Genomic DNA, 23,886 nt, shown 5'->3' on the forward strand with positions numbered 1-23,886 from the left:
GCTTATTGTGATTTTTTTACCAAACATAGGTAGCAGAAGACAAATTGGCCAAAAATTTAAAAAAAATTTTGATTTTTACATTTTTTTGGGGGGGAATTTCATATAAAAAAATGTGAAAAATATTGTTATTTTTTCACAATTTACGCTATTTTTTTGTTTATAGCGCAAAAAGTAAAAATCGCACAGGTGATCAAATACCACCAAAAGAAAGCTCTGTTTGTGATGAAAAAAGGACGTAAATTCTGTTTGGGTACAGCGACCCACGACCGCGCAATTGTCAGTTAAAGTCGCACAGTGCCGAATCGCAAAAAGTGGCCTGGACGCAAGACAGCAAAATCCTCCGGTGGTAAAGTGGTTAAAGGTGAAAATTGGGGTAGATCAGTATTTTGACTTGATTTGTGACTTGACCAAAATAAATGACTTGACTTGACTTGCTTGACTTCTAGCGGGGACTCGACTTGACTTGTTTGCTTTTCGCCACAGTAACTTGGGACTTGCTTGAGACTTGAAGGTTAAGACTTGAGATTTGCTTGTGACTTGCACATGTGTGACTTACTCCCATGTCTGGGTTAAAGCATCAGCTTTAAATGCCACTAGTAAGTTTTGGAGCGATTTTGGGGAAAGGGACGTTTATTCAGAAAAACAGCTATACTGTATGTAACCTCTTTATTATTATGTACTTAGCAAAGTAACATATTCATAAATCTGAACACAACACTCAAAATGCACAACTTCACAACAATTGTCCAAAGTTTGCCTGCCCTGGGAGCCTAATGACTTGGTGCAAAACCTATTGTTTCATGTTATTTCACAGGAAAAAGCTGCACTCCGATAACTGCCGCTAAAATAAAAAGACAGATCAGCAAGATCACAGCACCTGTGTTTTCATACAGTATGTCTGTGCTATACTCTATCTTCTGTTCAAACGCCAAGAACAATATTTTGCTTAATTCACCCAATTCAAGAGAGAACTCAAACTTTTACATGATGGTCTGATAACTACATAGACCATAGCGTACATTCCCATAAGACTGCGGTTCCCATAACCTACCCTAGAGGAGTTCATCTTCAGCAAGGTTTATGCAATGCTTTTTTTTCAATGAGAACTTAAACTTACTTAACCATTTCACTGAACTCCATGCCAACCCAGCAAAAACTATTACAACATATTACCTTCAAACAATCAACAATGATGCTAGGGAAAAAAAAAAAATAACTTTAATGGGAAAAGCAAAGCAGAAATCCTTGACAGCTTTTTCAAAGAACGAGTGCTAATTCCTAATTGCTAACAATCAAACTGAATTCTTCATAATATGGTGGATTGTGATTGGTTACATTTCTTGGCACACTTGAAGCAGATCTCCATACACAGAGGGTTTGATTTACTAATAGACTGTGCACTTTGCTCTCTGCAAGAACAGTTGCTCTAGAGCTTAGTAAATGAGGGAAAGTTCTGCGGACTTCCATCATCCAATCATGTCCTTGCACGTGAATGGGTAATTCTTTGCAAAGTGAAGCTTTACCTCATTTACTAAGCACTGAAGCCACTGCACTTGCAGAGGGCAACTGCACTTTGCAAAGTGCACAGTCTGATTGCCTTTAGTTAATCAACCCCAGAGATTTCTATGGGCTCTTTCACACACTATGTCCGTCAAACGGACTCCGCTTTTCTCAGCGGGGGATCGAGCCGCCGATCCCCCGCTGAGCAGAAGGATGACAGCTGTGTCTCCGCGCTGTGTGCAGAGACACAGCTGTTAGTTCCCCATGCATCTCTATGGGGGAAATCGGATGGGAGCGGACCGTCGGTCCGTTCTCATCCGATCCGCTGGACGGATGGAAAATAGGGTTTCCATCCGTCCAGATTTGACGGATCGGATCGGATGTCAGCGGACATGTCTTCGCTGACATTCGATGCCCCATAGGAATGCATGGGGGGACCGTTCAGATCCGCCAAAAAAACGAACAGGCGGATCTGAACGGTCTGCCTGTGTGAAAGGGGCCTATCAGTTTGTTTTTTGCAAATATAGGTTACCTCTGCTCAGGTGTACTAAATATCCAGATTGCTATGCTGTACTGCAAAATCCAAACTTGTCTTCATTGCTGAATTTCTGTCCCGCTCCAGATATGAGAGGATCAGGTTCCAGTGATGGAAGTTCTAGTGTCATTTATCCACCCTCCTCTCCCCTTGGCTATTCACAGAACATTATGGGGTTGATTTACTAAAGGTTATAGACTGTGCACTTTGCAAAGTGCAGTTACTCCAGAGCTTAGCAACTGAGGAGACTTCTTTTTATAAAGAATACCCAATCATGCGCAAGGAAAAAATGAAAAAACAAAAAATAGAAGTTGTGCTTGCACATGATCGAATGATGGAAGTCAGCAGAGCTTATGCTCTTTACTAAGCTCTGGAGCAACTGCCAAGTGCACGGTCTATCTGCCTTTACTAAATCAACCCCTATGTATTCAGTGAAACATTCACAGAATCAGCCTCTACCTGACAAGTATACCACTATACAGGACAGGAGAACTTTCCTTCCCATAACCAAAGCATTATGCAGCCACAAGATAATGTATAAGTAAGACTATGGCACAGAGACAGTTTTCCTATAGCATCCCTGGAATCATGGCTTAAAATTCTGAAAGAATGGTAAATACTCCCAGAAGAGGCACCTTTACAAGACAGGAAATTTCCTAAAATGACATCTGACTAGTGTTAAGGAACATGGGAATATCCTAATTACATGCTATTTTGCACTTTCATGCAGGCCCACTAGATGGAGCCAAACCTCCTTACTTCTCCTAGATGGTGCCTTTGCCCATCCTAATCCTCAACCAATAACATCCACAGCACTTTCTGCCTATTGTTCCTGAGGTTATATACTATGGCTGATTTCTTTTTTTTTTTTTTAACGGCTGTACTTCTAACATGTTTCATAGCCAGTTTTTCTCCTTTTAGTCTATGACATATGTTCGACTACCATCTTCCACCTACAGCCTTCTGGACACTGCATGGTTTCCCACCAATGGCCTCTTGAGACGGACTATACAGAAGGCCTATAATGTTCAGATCCCATTCCACACAACCCATATGCCATTATGACACACATGACTTAAAGACATGACTAATAAACTGGTATCTATGAACAAAGGAGGACTTGACTGCACTCATAAGAGATCTACTTTATGGAGAGAAGCATTTTGTCTGAAGAACGTACTTTACTAAAAGCCTCCAGTCCTACACTCTTTGCAATTGCCCCTTGCTTTCACAGTGAACTTTGACAAACAGAAAAAGTGTGTTCTTCTTTCTCTGCACAATTCCCTTTCCTTAAAGCCCAACCTGGAGAGCTAACAATTCTACCTAGCAGTGGGGCTGGATTACCTCCAAGTGTAAGCAACAGTAAAAGCACTTTTACTTATCCAATCCTCCTATTCTACAGAAGACAGCACCCCTTAAACTCCAGTGGTGGACAGTCATTTGGCGCCCTTGTGCCTTGTGCAGGGCTATGGACCTAGCATCACTCTTGATGACATCAGAGGACTTTAAATGGGAGGGGAAGAAGCTATGGGGACTGGTCTAGCAGAGAAGGAGAGAGGAGGATTGAGTAGGGACATCTGCTTTTCTAAATCCCTTAGACAGAAATGAGCAATTAACCTTTGCAGTGTGGGTGCAGGCCACTACAGGGGTGAATTTTTAGGTTTCCTAGAGTTTAGCTTTAACCTTCTCCAAAAAGAGAAAGATGCACAAGGCAGATACTTAAGCTGGCCATAAGATGGATTGAAATTCGACCAATTCAGCAGAAACTGTCAATCCATGTATGGCCGTTCAGGTTCACCGACTTCTCAAAACAAAAAAAAATTAAATTATACTGAACCATGTGTGAATAGTTTAAATTTGATCTGTGAAATAAATACCATTGTTTATACTTTGGATAAGGGCTAATTCACATAAGTTGCGATAGGACTGCATTGGGTGGCTATTCCAGCAGACTACTACCCAAGAAAGGAAGGTTCTAGAGAAAGCTGGTTATACCTACCTGGGTGGTTCACACTAAAAAAAACAAAAAAAACTACTACAACTTTTTTTTCAGCGCAGTGTGACACAATCCACTGCCTTGCATCGCATTGTGGGCAAACAATTAATGAAATGAAACTGTGTGACATTTAAATAAAGTTGGTTAAAAAAAAAAAGGAAAAGTAAAAACAGTGTGATGTGCTGCAATGTCATCCAACTGCACACTAGCCCTAAGCACCTAATGTAAAATAGATCCGTCTCCTCCCAAAACGAATCAAACAAACAATGGTGTTTGATTAAGCCTCCTAACAGGAGATCTTTGTGTGGATTCATGGTGCATAAAAATCGATGATTTTTAAATTAAAAAAAAAAATATGTTTTTTTAATATAACCCCCTTGTGGTGTCACTGACTGTCGGTAAAATCAACAGCGGGTCAGAGGAAGAGCCGCTGCGGGACGGAGATGACAATTGCCTTTAAAAATTATGCCTTTTTACTAGTGATTTTAATCGTGATTTAAATCAGATCCATTCTGTGTGGATTGGAAATACAAATCCAGTCTCTTCAACAAAACATGGATGCTTCACAAGCATCTTAAATGACATCCATTTCGAACAGGGTCTGTAGGACATTTGGTGAGGTCATATTGGATCCGAGAGAGACTATACCTATTTCTGTGTATCATACCTCTCTTTTTCCAGAATTGATAAACTTACCAATAAATGGTCTTCACAGGAAATGGTTAAATTTGATCTTAGTGTTATCTCAAGGTCGGATCACGTTCCCGTGTTGGTCAATGTGGACATCCAAAACCCCCATACTCCCCATTATTTAGAGTCTGAATTCCCTCCGTATGGCACAGCCTAAATATGCTAAACTAATTTTGAAAGCCAAAAAATTGTACTTTGAAACCAATGACCTGTCTGATTTCGACAGATACAGGCCTATAATGTTCAGATCCTATGACATAAAACAAGGAGCCAGGGAAAAAGAAACAGTCATAAGGACAATAAAAAATAAAAAAGCTTTAAACAGCAGCCCTCACACAAACTCACATCAGAACTTAATAAGAATAGAAAAATAGTACAATATCTTCTCCCCTATACCTACGAAAAAAATTCTGAAACACCTTCAAGCTAATCATTACACATTCACATTCAATAATAAATAATTGGCTTATTTAGCAAAAATACTTTGTTACCAATATCATAACCCTAAGATTTCATTTCTAATCGTCCCTACAACCAAACAAAAAAAGACTAATCCTGTTCACCTAGCAAACATTTTTAGTGCACACTATAGCACTCTAAACGACCCTAAAAAATGATCCAAACACAACCCAACCGTCACTTTTCAAAACTGATGACTATCTTTGATCTGGCAATCCTAAATAATCCCACAATCATATTGCAGACTTCTCAAAACCACTTACCCAATCAGAAGTCAAGACTCTCTGGTCACAAAAGACAATGGAAATCAATGGCTTTGCCAATAATCTAAAAATGCACTCTCTACTGCATTATATTTGCGGTCATCATGGAACCACTTGCCCAACTGATATGATTTACAGCCTCTATCACAGGCGTGGGCAAAGAGAAAACAAAATAAATCTATACACCGATAAGGTTATGTTTATTTTGACAAAAGCTTCATGTACACACACACAGCCTACTTTGACCACCGGAAAACGCAAAGCGCAGCATTATCTGGTGGCCAAAATGTTCCTATCCTGAACGCGATTCTTCCACATTCAGGAGAGGAAGGTTGAGGGAGGTTGAAGTTCCCCTAACCGCAGCCGCTCCTAAACTCTGCTAAAAGCCTATGTGTACATTGACACAAAGGCTTTTATGGAGTAGAGTTTAGGATCTTTGGCAAAAAAATTCCAAAAGCTCCTAAACTCAGGTTTAGGAGCTGTAGTGTACATGAAGCCTAATTCTTCTCCTTCCCGATCTGCATCGCAAAACTCACTACACCAGTTTGGGGACGTATCCTTCTATAAAGCATATGAGATGAAGTATCAAATCTTAAATCTATATGACCCACTGGGACTAAAAAAATCCCCCAGATTCAAATTTCCATATATATTTTGGGCCAATAAAAAAAACCTTGGGATCCCATCTTCTATCTCTAAATTCTCTTCTCTTTGGTCATTAACATTTCTTACAACCTTATCACTGGGATTTGGCAACCTGACTGAATTTGAGATACCTACAATGGGTAGAGTAGCATCTTTAAAGATGCTAATTTAAAGATGCTAATTTTACCAAAACTACCCTACCTCTTTCGAATCATCTCATTCCAATTACCCACATCCTATTTCTCTCATTAACCAATTTGTCTGGGCAAACAAAAATCTGGATGCAAATTTAACATCCTCACGAAACCTAAATTTAAGGGTAGAGTGGCCCTGTCCAATCCAAGACACTAATATCGAGTTAAAAAAATAAAAGGGTATGTTGCTGCGCTAGTTAATGATTAACTATAATCACAATAAAATCAAATGGAAAGCAGCCACACAGAATCTGGAATATTAACAGATCAAAAGTAAAATGTAGTAAGCAATGTAGCGCTAATCCTAGAGGCAACTCAAAGGGCCCCCTTAAAGACGTCTGTTCACGACGAAACGTATGTCGGGCGGTACTTGCGGTCACGCTTGTCCACACGGAGGAGACGCGGCGTCCATCTTTTGGGTAGTATACTGCGGAAGCCAAGCGGAATATGCTGGATGGAACAATTTACTGACCGAGATGCTCGTTTTATCCTGCTTCTTGTAAGTGTTTTTAATCCATATTTGCTGTGAATAAACCAAATGGTCTGCGCTATGATGGTGCCTTGTTCTTTGTTTCATACCTACCCATGACTATCTATTTGGATATTGCCGGAAATGAGGAGGATCGCCTTGGGCTATATCTAAGATTTGGGCGTTTAGGATCCCTGTCATGGGGATCATCTTCATTCGGTAAGAGATAGTGTGAACAGGGTGTCTGGTGGTGGTTTCCTGGATTCACAGTTTAATCCATCTGATAATTTGGGACTTTTCACAGACTTTATACACTCAGTCGTTTTAAGTTGCCTCTAGGATTAGCGCTACATTGCTTACTAATATTGAGTTACCACACTTCCTTGATCAAATTCAACACTGGGTTGGTTAAATAAATACGGGCACAACCATACCTTGGTTACACACCAAGCATTTAAACCTTTCCTCTTCTGGCCATTAAATTATTCCCCATCGCCTTTTTTACAGACTACCATACAGACACCCTCATCACGTGCCATTAATTCACACTCTTATCAAGATTTCCAATGCTCCCACCACTGGGAACTTTTTAAAATAATTATACACCAATGGTATATTACCACCTTCAAACTCTCTAAATTCTCACCTACCAACTCCCTTCTGTGCTAGAGATTGTGTGGCTTTACAGGATCACTTTCCCTTATACTCTGGCACTGTAGATCCTTAAAAACTTTTTGGAATCAATTTTTCAAGGTGAACAGAGACAGTGCATGAGTCAATTTAATTAGCCTTACTCCACATTGGCATTTAAGCTTTTGGCTCTGGCACCAGGACAGTTTAATCCACACACTGTATGCAACTAAATTTAATATATACAAAAGGTGGAAAAAACTACCCCATCTAAACAAGATACATTTAGAGAAATAAACCAAAAATGTTTTCTCTGAAAGAAAATAAATTCCACAAATTTCACATGAATTGGTCCAGCTAGTTGATTAATGAAAGATGTACTAAAATCTGAGCATGTAATATATCCATACATTACAAAAAGGAAGTTCATGACTGGCACTATTGCCCACCTGCCCTCTATCCCTTTCTTCCTTATTTACAAGTTTACTCTTGTGTTACTTTTTCATTCAAAGTATGTTAGACAACATATTTCAATCTCTAGCATGTACTTGACCATCACATGCATACAGTGGATATGAAAAGTCTACACACCCCTGTAAAAATGTCAGGTTTCTGTGATGTAAAAAAAAAACACGAGACAAAGATAAATCATTTTAGAACTTTTTCCACCTATGACCTATAAACTGTACAACTCAGTTGAACAACAAACTGAATTTTTTTAGGTGGAGGGAAGTAAAAATAAAAAAACTAAAATAAGTTGCAAAAGTGTGCACACCCTTAATACTTTGTTGAAGCACCTTTTGATTTATTGCAGCACTCAGTCTTTTGGGGTGTGAGTCTATCAGCATGGCACATCTTGACCTGGCAAGATTTGCACACTCTTCTTTGCAAAAACACTCCAAATCTTCAGATTGTGAGGGCACTCCTGTGCACAGCCCTCTTTAGATCCCCAACAGATTTTCAATTGGATTCAGGTCTGGGCTCTGGCTGGGCCATTCCAAAGCTTTAATCTTCTTCTGGCGAAGGCATTCCTTTGTTGATTTTGGTGTTTGCTTTGGGTCTTTGTCATGCTGAAAGATGAAGTTCCTCTTTATGTTCAGCTTTCTAGCAGAAGCCTGAATGTTTTGTGCCAATATCGACTGGCATTTGGAACTGTTCATAATTCCTTCTAACTTGACTAAGGCCCCTGTTCCAGCTAAAGAACAACAGCCCCAAAGCATGATTGCTGCCACTGCCATGCTTTACTGTGGGTATGGTGTTCTTTTGGTGATGCACAGTGTTGGGGTTTTTGAGCTAAACATATCTTTTGGAATTATGGCAAAAAAGTTCAACATTGGTTTCATCAGACCATAACACATTTTCCCACAATATTTTGGGAGACCTCAGATGTGTTTTGGCAAAATTTAGCCTGGCTTGGATGTTTTTATTCATAAGAAAAGGCTTCCATCTTGCCACTCTACCCCACAGTCCAGACATTTGAAGAATGCAGGAGATTGTTGTCACATGTACCACACAGCCAGTACTTGCCAGATTTCTGCAGCTCTTTTAATGTTGCTGTAGTCCTCTTGGCATCCTCCCTGACAAGATTTCTTCTTGTTTTTTCATGAATTTTGGAGGGACATCCAGTTCTTGGTAATGTCACTGTTGTGCCATATTTTCTCCACTTGATGACTGTCTTTACTGTGTTCCTAGGTATATCTAATGCCTTGGAAATTCTTTTGTACCCTTCTCCTGACTGATACCTTTTAGTAAGAGATCCCTCTGATGGTTTGGAAGCTCTCTGCGGACCATGGCTTTTGCTGTTGGATGCGACTAAGAAAATGTCAGGAAAGACCTACTAGAACAGCAGAACTTTATTTGGGGTTAATCAGAGGCACTTTAAATGATGGCAGGTATGCACTGACTGCTATTTAACATGAGTTTGAATGTGATTTGGTTAATTATGAACACAGCTACATCCCCAGTTAAAAGAGGGGGTGCACACTTACGCAACCACATTATTTTAGTTTTTTATGTTTACCCCCCCCCCCTTTCCCCCCAAAAGATTTCAGTTTGTTGTTCAACTGAGCTGTACAGTTTCTAGGTCACATTAAAGGTGAAAAAGTTTTGAAATTAATAATCTTTGTCTCATTTTTTACATCACAGAAACCTGACATTTTAACAGGGGTGTGTAGACTTTATATCCACTATACGGCTATCCTCTTCAATGCTTTTGATGATAATGTATGCTACAGTATTCCTCCCTCAAAATCCTTTCAGGTCTGAATTGCAATTACCTTTTATGCTTGTGGTCACCTGTATTACTCGTTCCTGTTTATTTTTCTGTACTTTTTAATGCTGCATGTATGCTGTACACATTAAGAGACTCCCTCCCTTTCTTGTTGCTGCCTCAGATAAACACTTTAATGGTGTACCTTCTATGAGTGCAGATTGTGCTGCTTCAACTATTTAGATTTACAAACTTCTGGGGGCTCGTACTGTGACAGACCTGTACAAAGGAAAAGTCCAGCACTTTCTTCTCTGGAAGTAAATGTTACCAAGTGTATGTTCCTACTTGGCAACCTGTCACAATGCTGGTGGTGAAAAGTTCTGTTTGAGCCTAAAGGTCCATAGACACGATAAGAAAATCTGTAGGGAAAATTCGTCCGACGACCGATCTGACGATTTTCGGATTGTTAGTATGGGGCTTTCGACAGCCAACTCTGATTTTTGGGCTGATAAAATCCTGATTTGCAGGCTATAAAATTTTTGTTGTCCATAAAACAACGTCCGATTTTTGTCTCATTATTACAGATTTCGACAGAAAAAAAATCTTAAGAGCAAGACTAGGCATGCTCAGAGAGAAAGAACACATACAAAGCAATCCAACACATGACATCACTTTTGAAGTAGAATTCTGTTGTACGGGAAAATTAGTATGAAAATAACCTCTTCACTTTCCACATCAGACTAGCAGGCCACAAAAAACAGATGACAGATCGATCGATAATCTGATCGTGTGTATGGGGCTTTAGGGTCCTTTCACACAGGCTTTCCGCCCAGCGGACGGATTCCGTTTCGCTCAGCGGGGACCGGCAGATCAACCCCCACTGAGCGAAACTGAATCAGGTCCAACTCCGCTTACTTTGCAGAGACAGACCTGTCAGTTCCTCGCTCTCCTCTAGGGAGATCAGATGATAACAGACTGCCTGTCCATTTTCATCCGATCCTATCCGATCCTCCAGGCAGATGGAAAATAGGGTTTCCAATCCATCTTAATTTCACGGACAGGATCGGATTGGATAGCAGCAGGTGTCAGCAGAGAGGTCACTGCTGATATCCGCTGCCCCATAGGTTTGAATGGAGCATCCGATCAGGCCTGCCTGAAAAACTGACAGGCAGACCTGACCGTGTTAACGGGGCCTTAAAGAGGAAGTAAACCCTCCTCAGGAAGTTGTACCTATAGGTAAGCCTATATTAAGGCTTACCTATAGGTACTGTAAATATCTCCTAAACATGTACGGTTTAGGAGATATTTACCTTTAATGCAGCCAGTGACGTCACTGGCGCATGCGCTCTGAAGGAACGGCTGATCGTGCCGTTCCTTCAGAGCCCCGTGCCGTGACCGTCGGCTCCCGCGCGCGTGCGCGGGAGTGACGTCACAGCGGCTCCGGCCAATCAGATGGCCGGATGCCGCGATCACGGAAGACGGGCGACTATACATGTCGCCCGTCATACAGGTAAGCGGACGGCACGGCGGGGGCTCGTTCTAAGGTAAGTATTTCATAATGAGCTAGTATGCGATGCATACTAGCTCATTATGGGTTTCTCTTTCAGGATGTAAAGCAGATAAAAAAAAATGTTCTCGGTGTACAACCTCTTTAAGCTCCAGGGGAGTTTATTTGCCACAGGTTGTATTACCTATTACAAAATTCCCAAGGTGGTAACTTCAATACAGATAACTTTTGAAGAAGAGAAAACTGTAAAACATGCAACTTTACATATCAGGGTCTTAGGGAAGGATTGTTTTATTCCACGCTGACCCACAACAAATCAGAAAACTCCTTTGCATTATGGCAGAAAGAAAATTAGATTCAGCTTAATTATAGGGCTAAAAAGACTCCCTGAGACAACTTCCCCCCTCCAACACTTTAAAGAAGAACTCCAAGAATCGCAGAACTTTTAAAAATATACTGGTTTATATAGAGTTGAGTCCAAAGAGGCATATGCCACCTCATGGGCTTCGCTTTTATTTCATATTTACATTTTTACTGAGCTCCAAGAGTACAGCTAGCGCTACACTCCCCATGCTCTAACAGAAAAGATATCCTCTGATACGCAGCAACACAGCAGCTCCACTGCTCACCCCTCCTCTCTCTTCACAGAATTATTTGTATTTTGTAAATGGGTTCACAATATAAAAATCCTTCTGTGATTGGAGAAGAGAGCAGTTACAGGAATGGAGACTTAAAGGTCCACTAATAAGACATCAGAAGTGTTTATAAAAGAGGTAAGTCCAGGAGGTGGCATCCCTTGTTGAACTCAAAGTGTTATTAAACCCACAGCAGTAAAATGAGTCTGTATATGCAGTAAAGCATGCTGTGTATACTCACTGTGGAACCTAAGGAGTTAATCCTGTGCATAGTGTAAAAAGGCTGTATTGTTATTTCTTCTCCGATTCTCCTATTCTTCCCAAACCATCTTCCTATAGAACTGAGCATTGGACACTAGCTGCACATGCTCACTTTGGTGTGTATTGCTAGAGAGTTTTTTGGTTTTTGAAAACCCCTCCTACAAGCTTTAAACAGACACTGACAGAAGTTACAAGACTGCTCTAACTGCTGATGAGAAAAGGTATTTAGCAGTTTATATTTACTACAAATATTGCATTTCCATGTTCTGTGCACTGTGGGAGACCAGATATAGTGACTGCAGGGTCCAGTATTCAGTAACACTTTAACCCTTTACAAATCTGCACATTTTTAAAAGGGCTACTTTAATTCCTGGAGTTCTTCCTCAACAAACATAGACAGTTGGATCTTGGCACCACAGCTCAAGTAACATCAAGAATGTATCCAGGAGAAGATTATTTGAAGAAGATAATTGAAGATATCTTACTATTGTGCGCAGTCAATGAGTTGATATTCGTTTGACCTCTCAAAGCAAGCTTTTACACCGTCATCATCCCATAACTTTTGTGCATGTTCGAAAAACTCCTGAAAACAGAAAGAAAATTCACATTAAAAACACAATACAATCTGTTGTCTGTACATGCACACTAAAGTATATTTCTTAGTTGAAAATCCCTTTTAGCACATACTGTAATAGTGACAAATAGCAGCGATTATTGGGTTACCTGGGCAGTGTAGTAAATAAACATTGTGCACAGTTTACTGCACTTATTAAAGAATCATGTCTATATGTTATGCAGGTGACATGGAACCAAATGGAAATATCAGTACTTCCACATGCATACCTTACCGATTAATGAGTAAAAAAAATGATACTACACATGTTGGAGTGAGTTGCGTTAGGGCTCTTTCACACGGGCAGTCCGATCAGATCTGCCTGTCAGTTTTTTAGGCGGATCTGATCGGATGCCCCATTCAGCCCTATGGAGCAGCGGATGTCAGCGGTGACATGTCCGCTGACACCCGCTGCCATCCGCATCCGATCCTGTCCATGAAATCCAGACGGATGGAAACCTTATTTTCCATTCGTCCTGGGGATCGGATGGGATCGGATGAGAGCGGACAGGCGGTCCGCTCTCATCCGATTCCCCATAGAGAGCAGCGGGGGGCTGGGACACCTCCCTCTCCGCACTGCAAGATCCCCGAGGGATCGATCCCCGCTGAGCAGCACGGATCCGCCTACGGAGGCGGACCGTGTGAAAGAGCCCATAGGGTGAACTCTCCTCACTTGTCCCACCGATCACACAGGAAGTTAAGGAAGCAATTTTGCACACTACAATAAAATTCAAACAGAGGCCTTTCATCCTGGACTTAAATTGTACAGAAGAAATCAAAAAAATGATATTACTTTACTAAAAAAAATTAGGCAAAATTGGTACACGAGAAAATCCAAAAAATGCTATAACTTTACTAACATTAGACAAAATTGGTACAAACATAAGCTTGCACCTAAAATTTACAGTAACAGTCATAAGACTCATGTTGATGGGCACCCCTGTCAAATGCAGCCATTTCCATTACAATGTAGGTGCATGCGACTGAATAGAAAATACAGCTTATGTCAAAAAAAAAAAAAAAAAACAGGTGCGTTTAACCTGCTTCCCCTGTAGTTGAAACACACCTCCACAAGACATGCTGCACCTAAAGAAATGCAGCGCAAATGCAAAGTGGCTCAAACGTAGCTTCTGCATTTTCATGTGCATTACTCTTTTTAAAGTCCATGGCAATAAAACGCAGGAAAACGCATGAGCCTTCTTGCTACTAGGGAGAACTCATGCTTTTCCTGTGTGTGCAGCTGCTTTTCCCCTACGGCATCTCTGCTGTTACGACCAGTCTTGTTAATTAAAATTAAACCCATAGAACATAAAGGAACACAAATTTAGGATAAACCTCAGTCAAAATTAAGATAAAAAACCTTCTGCCTTTACAACTCCTTTAATGTATGCCAAGTATTGCCTGTTGCTAATGTATTTTACTTTGAATGCTAGCATAGAGTTTTCCGCAGTGTTAAAAGTGTCAATTAAGTGTCTGATTGTCCACCTCAAAATCGCAGTCCCGCTATAAGCCGCTGATCGCCGCCATTACTAGCATAAAAATAAATGAAAATTCCATAAAAATATCTCATAGTTTGTAGACGTTTAGACGTTTTAACACCCCTTTCAGTGGCAAATGGTTTGTCTCATCCCTGTAACCTGATACATCTGAAAGATAGATTATTCTTTTGAAAAACAACATACTAACTGGTTGGATCACTGGATGAAAATAGTAAAAATAAAATCTAAGAAAAAGAAAGCTAGTGCAGACATCATATAGAAGAATTGATAAGCCACAATACAATAAAACTTTGGTTTTGGGTTTAATACTGATATAGGTTATCCATAATATTATTTATAAGGTTTGTAGAACAAACTAGTTAAAGAGGAAGTAAACTTCCCTCTAATGTTTGTACCTATAGGTAAGTCTATAATATGGCTTACCTATAGGTACTATAAATATCTCCTAAACTTGCACCGTTTACTGTATACTGCACTGATGACGTCATCGGCACATGGGCGCTAAAGGAACAGCCGCCAGTGCAGTTTTTTTTCAGAGCCCTGTGCCGTGTCCAGCTGCTCCCGCATGCATACACTGGACTGATGTCATGCGGTTTCGGCCAGTCACACAGCCGGAGTCTGCGGACCTAGGAAGGAAGACGGGAGAAAATGGACACAGCCTCCGGCGTGGACGACGAGGGCTTCGTTTGCAGGTGTCACATAATGTGCTAGTATGCAATGCACTTCCTCTCTCTTCTTCTATCTTCTCTCTCGCCTTCAGCGGTTTAAGGGAAAAAAAAAAAAACGCACCCCATCGGTTCTCCAGTTGATAAGTGCAGCTAATTACTTAAAGGTATTTTTTTTTTTTTTTTATAGCTCCTTTCTCTGAGATTAGTGTATACTAGTGAGTTTTTTTCTATACAGGTGCATCTCAAAAAATTAGAATATCATCAAAAAGTTAATTTATTTCAGTAATTTAATTCCAAAAGTGACATTCATATATTATATAGAATTATTATACATAGAGTGATATATTTCAAGCATGTCTTGCTTTTAATTTTGATGATTTAGGGTCCTTTCACATGGCGGACTCAGTTTTGCTCAGCCGGGATCGATCCGCCGATCTCTGCCGAGCAGGTGAATTACAGGTCTGTCTCTGCTTACTTTGCAGAGACAGAGCTGTCAGATCCCTGCTCTCTTCTATGGAAGATCGGATGAAAATGGACTGCCTGTTTTCATTCGATCCTATCCAATACGATCCTCCAGACAGATGGAAAATAGGGATTTCATTCGTCTGGATTTCATGGACAGGATTGGATCAGATGGCAGCAGGTGTCAGCGGAGATGTCACCGCTGACATCCTCTGCTCCAAAGGGCTGCATGGAGCATCTGATCAGGTCCGCCTGAAAAACTGACAAGCAGACCTGACCGGAAAGCCCGTGTGAAAAGGGACTATAGCTTACAGCTAGTGAAAAACCAAAATTCAGTATCTCAGAAAATACTGATCACACAAATGCCTTCCTTTAAATCAAATAATAATAGAGGCGCTGAGGATGTAATGAACTTTATAAGGTCAAACTTGACAAATAAGTATTTTTTCAATCTATGCAACTGTATTGTTATTTTTCTTGATTACAGGTACTTGTATAGTGTCGTCAATTCACGCAGCGCTTTACTTATTGTACAGTCCCTGCCCTCAAGGAGATTACAATCTAAGGTCCCCAACTCATTCATACACTAGGGCAGGGCTCGACAAACCCCGGGCGCCAGGTCGCATTGGCGACTAGAATTAGCGACCTGGCGCCTGGGGTGCCCTGCAAGAGGTGTCCTGTCCCTTTTGCGCCCCCCCCCCCCCCACCTCCTCCCCGAGTGCACGGACTACTGCGACGTCCGAAAATTGAGGCCCCGGCTTTTCGGCCTTCTTCTGTGAGATGAGAGAGGCTTCCAACGGGGAACTGGCGCCCTCTTGTGGTGGCCGGGAGTTTCACAAGCAGTCACTAATGACTGTTTCCACTGCCTGTTCTCAATGCCTGCCCATCTCCTTCCCAAGAGGAGATGAGATGGAAGTTTTTGCAGGCTTCATCTCCCTGTCCACTTACCTTTGCTTAAAGGTAAGTGGACAGGGAGTGTGGTTATTATTATGTATTTTTTTAATTATTTAAAAAATAATAATAATAATTTTTCTTTTTCTTTTTTTCAATTATTGAAAAATATATATATATTTTTTTATCATCTCCCTGCCATGCCACAGCCACACAGCCAAAGACCCCTTTCACACAGGCTGTCTGATCAGGTCCGCCTGTCAGTTTCTCAGGCAGACCTGATCGGACCCTTCAGTCTCCTCTATGGAGCAGTAATCTGCCGCCATCTGATCCTGTCCGCCAAAAACAGATGGATGGTGGTTCTATTTTCTATCCATCCCATGGATCGGATCAGATGGCATCGGATGGAAACAGACAGACGGTCTGCTTCCATCCGATTGCCCTATAGAGGAGAGCGGGGTTCAAGTCGTATTTATGTGTAAATTTAGTATCATTTTTTTTTTTTTAAATAAAGCTTGATTGTTAGTTTAAAAAAAAAAAAAAAAAAACTGGCTCCTAACTTTTTTAGCTGGCTCCTAGATTTCAGGCAAATTTGTCAAGCCCTGCACTAAGGCCAATTTTAGATAATATCCAATTACCTACCATCATGTCTCTGGAGTTTGGGAGGAAACCCACACAGGCACCTGCAAACTCCAGGCAGGTAATAGTTGTTGGGATTCAAACTGGTAACCCTAGTGCTGCTAGGCAGAAGTGCTAACCAGTCAGCCATATGCGCTACCAGTTATGCACACACGGTGCTTTGTGTAGCATTATTGCTACTCAATGCAAACCCTATTCAATGATGCAAACCAACCTTCTCACACTTCACGCCAATTGTGGGAAAATTCTCACAAAAACTTTTTGAAACTTAATTTAATCAAAATACTTGTACTGCTTATTGTGAGAAAAAACAAGCTTTCCGAGTTAAAGATTTCCAGTGACAGACTGCCACGTGAATAGAACACAGACAGTGTTATTCATTTGCACATGATGCCCTTGCTGAAAAAAGGTGTGTTTGTGTACAAATACTTTCCAAACAAGAGTAGATGAGCTTTCACTGCACTAGGACGTCTGGATGAAAGGTACAGACGCATGCACAAGCAATCAAAAAAAGAGTGAAACCACAGAACTGCACAAACAAAATGGTTCATCATCCAGTCTGTGCTAAAACATCACACTGGTTCATCTCAGGTCATAGAAAATAACATGGAGCTGTAGAAATAGCCAGAACTATTACTAAATGTAGAAAGAAATTTCACCTAGAACTTTAGGTGGCTGGACTTTCAGGAACATGGGTCACCAAAAAAAAAAGGGGATTAATCACTCACAGTGAGCAAAAACATTATGCCATTCTTCCAAGTTCACACTGTAACTTTATTAACCAGTTGCTGACCACCCACCGCACATTTACTGCAGCAAGGTGGATCAGCTTCCCCAATCGACGTACTGGTAGGGGAGCGCACACGCACGCGCCTGCTGACCCAGTGGTGATCTGATTCGTTCCACAATGATTTATGTCCTGGACCAGCTCATCGGTTCTGGCGAATCACAGAACGTCCTGTGCCTGTGTAATGTAAACACAGGCACAGGAAATTATGCAATCTTCTCTCCTGGAGCCCTTTTCGGTTCCAGCGAGCGAGGAGAGAGCATCAACAGCTAGTGCACAAGCACTACACTGACACCAGTACACATAGGAAGTGAAAGGGTTAACTGGGGGTTGATCAGGGCGTAAAAAATTTGCCTGTCACAGTATCACTATATACCTGTATACAGTGTACAGGGTTTTTTTACTGATTACTGTATTAGTGTCACAGGTGACGTCAGTTAGCGTCAATCAAGGATAGTGTCAGATTGCCTGCCACATATTCAGGAATACATTTTAACCCTTTGCTTGCCAGTGATACACACACTAAACACCTCCATTACTAATATAGCGTCTGAACCGATCAATATCTTTGATCAGATCAGAACTATACTAGCATCCCCAATAGTTTACTGTTATCAAATCGCAGTATTAGCAGGATCAGCTCTGACACCTGCCAGCACCTGCGTTTAGCCCCTCTGCCCAACCCCCAAGAAGTGCAGTATCAGTAGAATACTGTCACTTCCGATACACAGCACACAATTCCGCTGCGTTAGAGTCAGGCCTGATCTATGCTAACGCTAACAGTTACATTTTTTGGTAGCGGTTCAAACAGTCCTTGACAACCAGGTGCTTTTTTTACCTGCGAGTACCTATAAATGTATTGGCCAAAATGGCCACACAGAGGTGCACTAGTAAAGAGGCCTACATGATGCTGAGCATGACAGATGACCCAAATAAGTGTTCTCTGCTGCCATGGTCAGGACTAGATATGAGCAAATCTTGCGGTTCATGCATTTAAATGACAATCGTCCTCGGGGTGACCCTGAATATGACCGGCTCTACAAAATTCAGCCCCTTGTAAATCACTTCAACCAAAAATATGCAGCCTTGTATACGCCCCAACAAGCTGTCTGCATTGAGGAGTCCCTAATTGCATTTTCTGGTCACCTTGTTTTCAAACAGTTTCTCCCCAGCAACCGTGCCAGATATGGGGACAAGATATGGGGACAAGATGATAGCAGTGTGGAGCCCCCACCCCCACTACATAGGAAGCAGCGACACGATTGTTTGGGACTTGGTGTCACCCTTATTTGGAAAGGGGTACCATTTATACCTGGACAGTTATTACACAAGCGTGCCACTTTTTAATTCTGGAATTGGCGCATGTGGCACCGTGCGACCTAATCCCTGGGGCATCCCCCAACAGCTTGTAGATGCCTGAATTAGACGGGGGGGGGGGGGACACAGCCTGCTTGAAGTGTTATAAATTGCTTGCAGTGAAGTAGGACACACGGAATGTGTCCATTCTGAAGCATGTGCTATACAAATCGTCAGGAAGAAGTGGATCCTTCCTAAAATTCCAGGAAGAGATCATCACAGCCCTTCTGTATCCAGAAGGTGCTGTGGCCCGAATTCACAATCCAGATGCAGTGAGGCGGCTGCATGAGAGGCATTTTCCGTATGTCCTCCCTGGTACCTCTACCCAAAGAGCACCCCAAAGAGGATGTCGTGTCTGTATAAAATGCAGATATAGGCAAGACACCCGCTATTTTTGTCTTTCCTGTCCTGGCCAAAATGATCTCTGCATCAGGGACTGTTTCCGTCGCTACCACACACTAGTGGAGTATTAGTAAAGGGTACAGCACAGTCTAGGGCACACTTTCACACAGGGTCTTGAAAGATGTTAGATGGCTATCACACTGTGAGAAACACTAGCCTGGAACATTTAACATTTTTTACAGTTACAAAAAAAGTATAAAAAAAGTTAAAAAAAATAAATAAAAAAGCCAAAAATAGTTGTAGTTTTATTGAGTTAATTTTCTGCTCTTACTGTTTTAGTGTACTTTATAATATACTGCTGTACCGTAATGTTTTATTGTTCCTGTTTTTGATTGTTAACCATAGTTTGCGTTGCAGATACCACCATTCTACTGTTTTACTGTACTGTATACTATTATATTGTAATGTTTTAAGGTTACTGTGTTTTTCATTGTTAACCATAGTTTGCAAGGCAGATACCATCATTCTACTGTTTTACTGTATTGTATACTATTATATTGTAATGTTTTATTGTTACTGTGTTTTACTGTTAACCATTGTTTGCTTTGCAGGTACGCCCATCAGCTGCAGCTCTGATTTGTTTATCCTGACAGCAACAGCGATTGCTTTCAGCATATAGGTAAATTAATGATTGCAGCGCTGTAGGAGGGGATTTTACCACCACAGTTAAAAACAAAAAAGAGCATATATGGTGAAGCAAAGGGGATGGGGTGAACACAAAGGGTGCATCTCCCCTATGCGTCGCCATATATTTTTATTTACATTTTTCTTGGCAGAGATTTCGCCATCCACATGGATCGATGTTAATGGAGGAATCTGCTATGTTCTTGTTTTTCCTATTAGCCCATGGGCTGAACGAAAAAAAAAAAAAAAAAAAAGAACATTGCATGTATGCCAATCATTAGAAGTCGGTGGCTGCTGGGAGGTCTAATGATGGGCATACCACACACTTTCTGGCAGATATTTCTTTATCCACATCGATTGATGTGAATGGAGGAATCGGTTAGATTTTTTTTTTTATTCAGCCCACAGGCTGCATGAAAAAAAAAGAACCTTACAATATGTGCCCAACAAGGACCAGCAACGTACCGATACGTCATTGGACTTTGAGTGGTCATACCAGGATGATGCCTGCAGGTTTAGGCATCATCTTGGTATTGGTTTTTTTTTTTTTACAGTCAGCTTTCATGTAAAAGCAATCCTAGTGGCTAATTAGCCACTAGGTTTTCTCTGGCTCTCCTGTCCCCCCGGGTAACCTGAGAATGCAGCTGGTGGTTCGGCCAGCTGACCATAGAGCTGATCGGAGACTTGATTGGGTCCAATCATCTCTGTGGCCTAAGATACCAGAAGCTACGAGCATTTTATCACTTAATTTTCGCCAGATATAAACAGCTCCATTTTTAAATTGGGAAAGCATTTTATCACATTGACCCTGGAGTGGTCAGATGCTGTTTAAAGGCAGAGGAGATCTAGAGTCTAAAAAAAAAAAAAGTACCTGTCACTACTTATTGCTATCATAGGGGATATTTACATTCCCTGTGAGAACAATAAAAGTGATAAAAAAAAGAAAGAAAAGGAAAGGTGTAAAAATAAAATGAAGAAAGCAAAATAAATAAGAAGAAAAAAATTAAAAGCACCCCTGCCCCCCCCCCCCTGTTTGCACACAAAGGCGAATGCAATCATCGGACTCGTGTCATATGTAAACAGAAATTGCACCATGCATGTGAGGTATCACCGTGAATGTCAGATTGAGGGAAGTAATTCTAGCAGTGGACTTCCTCTGTAAATCTAAAGTTGTAACCTGTAAAGGCTTTTAAATAAGTACATTGTCGATATTTCACGGGCGTGCGCAATTTTAAAGCATGTCACGTTTGATATCTAACTACTCAGTATAAGATCATCTTTTATATGCTACCAAACAATTGGGCAATATATTGTGTATTTGTGCATTACATTTTAAAAAAAAAGTGGTTTGGAAAATCTCTGTGCAAATACTTTTTGACAAAAAGAAAAATTGCAACACCCACCATTATATTCTTTAGGACCTCAGCTTTAAAAAAATGTATATGTTTGGGGATTCAAAGTAATTTTCTAGTAAATGTTTTTTCATGTAAACAAAAAGTGTCAGAAAAGGCTTGGTCTTCAAGTGGTTAGATTTGTGGCAGACCAGAAGTGGGTAATGTGTGGCATAAGCTTCTAATATTAGGCATTAAATGGCAGGATAGTTTAAACACCCCCCAAATGACCCCTTTTTGGAAAGTAGACACCCCAAGCTATTTGCTGAGAGGCATGTGGAGTCCATGGAATATTTTATTTTCCTTTTCTTTCTTCAATGTATTTTTTTTCTCTTTTTTCAATTTTCAAAACTTTGTGGCAAAAAGCGAGATCTGGAAAGTACTCAACATGCCTAGCTTAGGGTGTCTACTCTCTGAAAAGGGGTAACTTGGGGGGGGGGGGAGAGAGGTTTGTGCTATCTTGGCATTTAATAGTTTCCGAAACTGTGATCTGTAGTGAAGAGTGAAATAAACAATTTATGCCCTTAGAAATCCTGAAAGGCAGTGATTGGTTTTTAGGGTCCTGTACGCGGCTAGACAGCCAAAAAGCCTCACACATGGGAGTATCCCCATACTCAGGAGAATAAGTTTGGGGTGTAATTCCACATATATCCATGGCATGCGTGAGCAATATATCATTTCAATGACAACTTTTAAAAATGACACAAACACTTGTGACTAAAAAAAATAAAAAATAAATATTCAATAGGATCTGTCTCCTGGGGTGTCTACTTTCCAAAAGGGGGTCATTTGGGGGGTTTGTACTGCCCTGCCATTTTAGCACTTCAAGAAATGAGATAGGCAATCAGAAAGTAAAAGCTGCGTAAATTCCAGTATATAGACTATAGTTTGTAGACGCTATAACATTTGCACAAACCAATAAATATACGCTTATTGAGATTAGTTTATCAAAGACATGTAGCTAAAAACATTTTGGCCCAAGGCCCCGTTCACATACGAGCGACGCTACTTTCAGGGGCGACCTCCGAGGTCGCGGTGCGAGCAGCGCGTCGCGACCTCGGAGCGGCCGGCACGGACTTCATAACATTGAAGTCTATGGCGGTCGCCTCCTGGTCGCCCCAAAGAAGCTCCGGACCCTTTTTCTAAGTCGGAGCGACTTGTGTCGCTCCTATTAGAACGGGTCCGCAGCTTCCCTATGGAAGGCGACCTGTGAGGCGACCAGGTCGCCTCACAGGTCGCCTTAGTGTGAACGGGGACTAAATGTATGAAAAGAAAATTGAGTTCATTGAATATTTTTTTTTTCAAATTCTTTCATTGAATATTTTTTATAAGAAAAAGTAGAAAATGTCCTTCTTTCTCAAACGTTTCGCTCTTTTTTCGTTTGGATCGCAAAAAATAACAATCCCAGTGATGATCACCACCAAAAAAAGCTATATTTGTGGGGGAAAAAAGGACATAAATTTAGTTTGGGTACAGCATTGCATGTCTGCGCAATTACCAGTAAAAGTCATGTAGTGCCAAATTACAAAAAAAATGGCCTGGTCATTAGGGGGTAAAACCTTCCGGTTATAAGTGGTTAAAGTGGTTGTAAACCTCAGAAGTGAAATAGGAACAAAGCATATCCCTCTATAATGTATCAATCCAGAGCACTAAGTGCTTCTGTCTGCTGCCCCGTTCTTCTGCTATAAGCATGAGTTACTTTTGACAGGTTTCATGACACCAAGAGAAAAATTGTGACAAAAGAGGGAGATTCAGCTGATTGACAGCCTCAGCTCTGTTCCTGTATGAAGGGGGTGTGTCCCGTCCCTCCAATCAGAGCTCTCCTCACTGATAACACTTCAGCTCCCCACCCCGTGATTTTCAGAGCCGAGATATTCTGTGCAAATGGTGCACCTTGAATGAATGCAGGGGGAAGGACAGCTGTAGATAAGCCGGTACTATTGATGGGAAGATTTGTTTAATCTCTGTGTATCACTTGAGGCCAGTCACTTCACTAGGTATATGTAAAGTTTTACAAGCACTTTAAAATACACAATCGGGTAATATATAATATATACAACAGCTAATGCTTTCTAACTGTCCATAATGTATTAGGCGGCCTAAGCTACGCTCAGAGTAGCCTGGCAGTCATCAGCCTTTACACGTCTTCAATAGATTTGGCAGCAATGGATGACAATGGTTTTAAAAATAGAATTTCTAGGGACAGATCTTCAAAACACAGTGGTCCAAATTGGTTATTAAACTCAACACACATAGGATGGCAAGCAATGCGCTATATACTGGCTTCAGCACACCAATATATAAAAGAACATTAAGCTTTACTTCATGTTTTAAGGAATTTAAGCACCATTAACATGCATAAGCCCTATTAAGGCAGCACTAACTTGTGTAGATAATTCTAAGAAAACAAAACCTAAGATGAAGTAAAGTTATAGTCACAGAAAAACAGTTACTCTGCACAGATCCGGTTCAAATTCCAGATGGAATGCAAGCATCAACACATAACAGAAATTGACCAGAGTAAAGGAATTCCTTGTGGACATGTCAGATCCTGCCACACT

General features: G+C 41.0%; 1 protein-coding gene across 2 annotated transcripts in view; it reads right to left on the reverse strand.

The window, feature by feature from the left end:
* GNAL (G protein subunit alpha L) overlaps positions 1-23,886 on the reverse strand; it is a 493,784-nt gene that overhangs the window by 95,215 nt on the left and 374,683 nt on the right. For both annotated transcript variants that reach the window (XM_082258085.1, XM_082258086.1), the window contains exon 5: positions 12,479-12,576. In XM_082258085.1, coding sequence (XP_082114211.1) covers positions 12,479-12,576 — 98 coding nt within the window. The remainder of the gene's footprint in view (positions 1-12,478; positions 12,577-23,886) is intronic.

Source organism: Pelophylax lessonae (genome assembly GCF_965119305.1).
Source record: "Pelophylax lessonae genome assembly, chromosome: 5".
NCBI classification, from domain to species: Eukaryota; Metazoa; Chordata; class Amphibia; order Anura; family Ranidae; genus Pelophylax; species Pelophylax lessonae.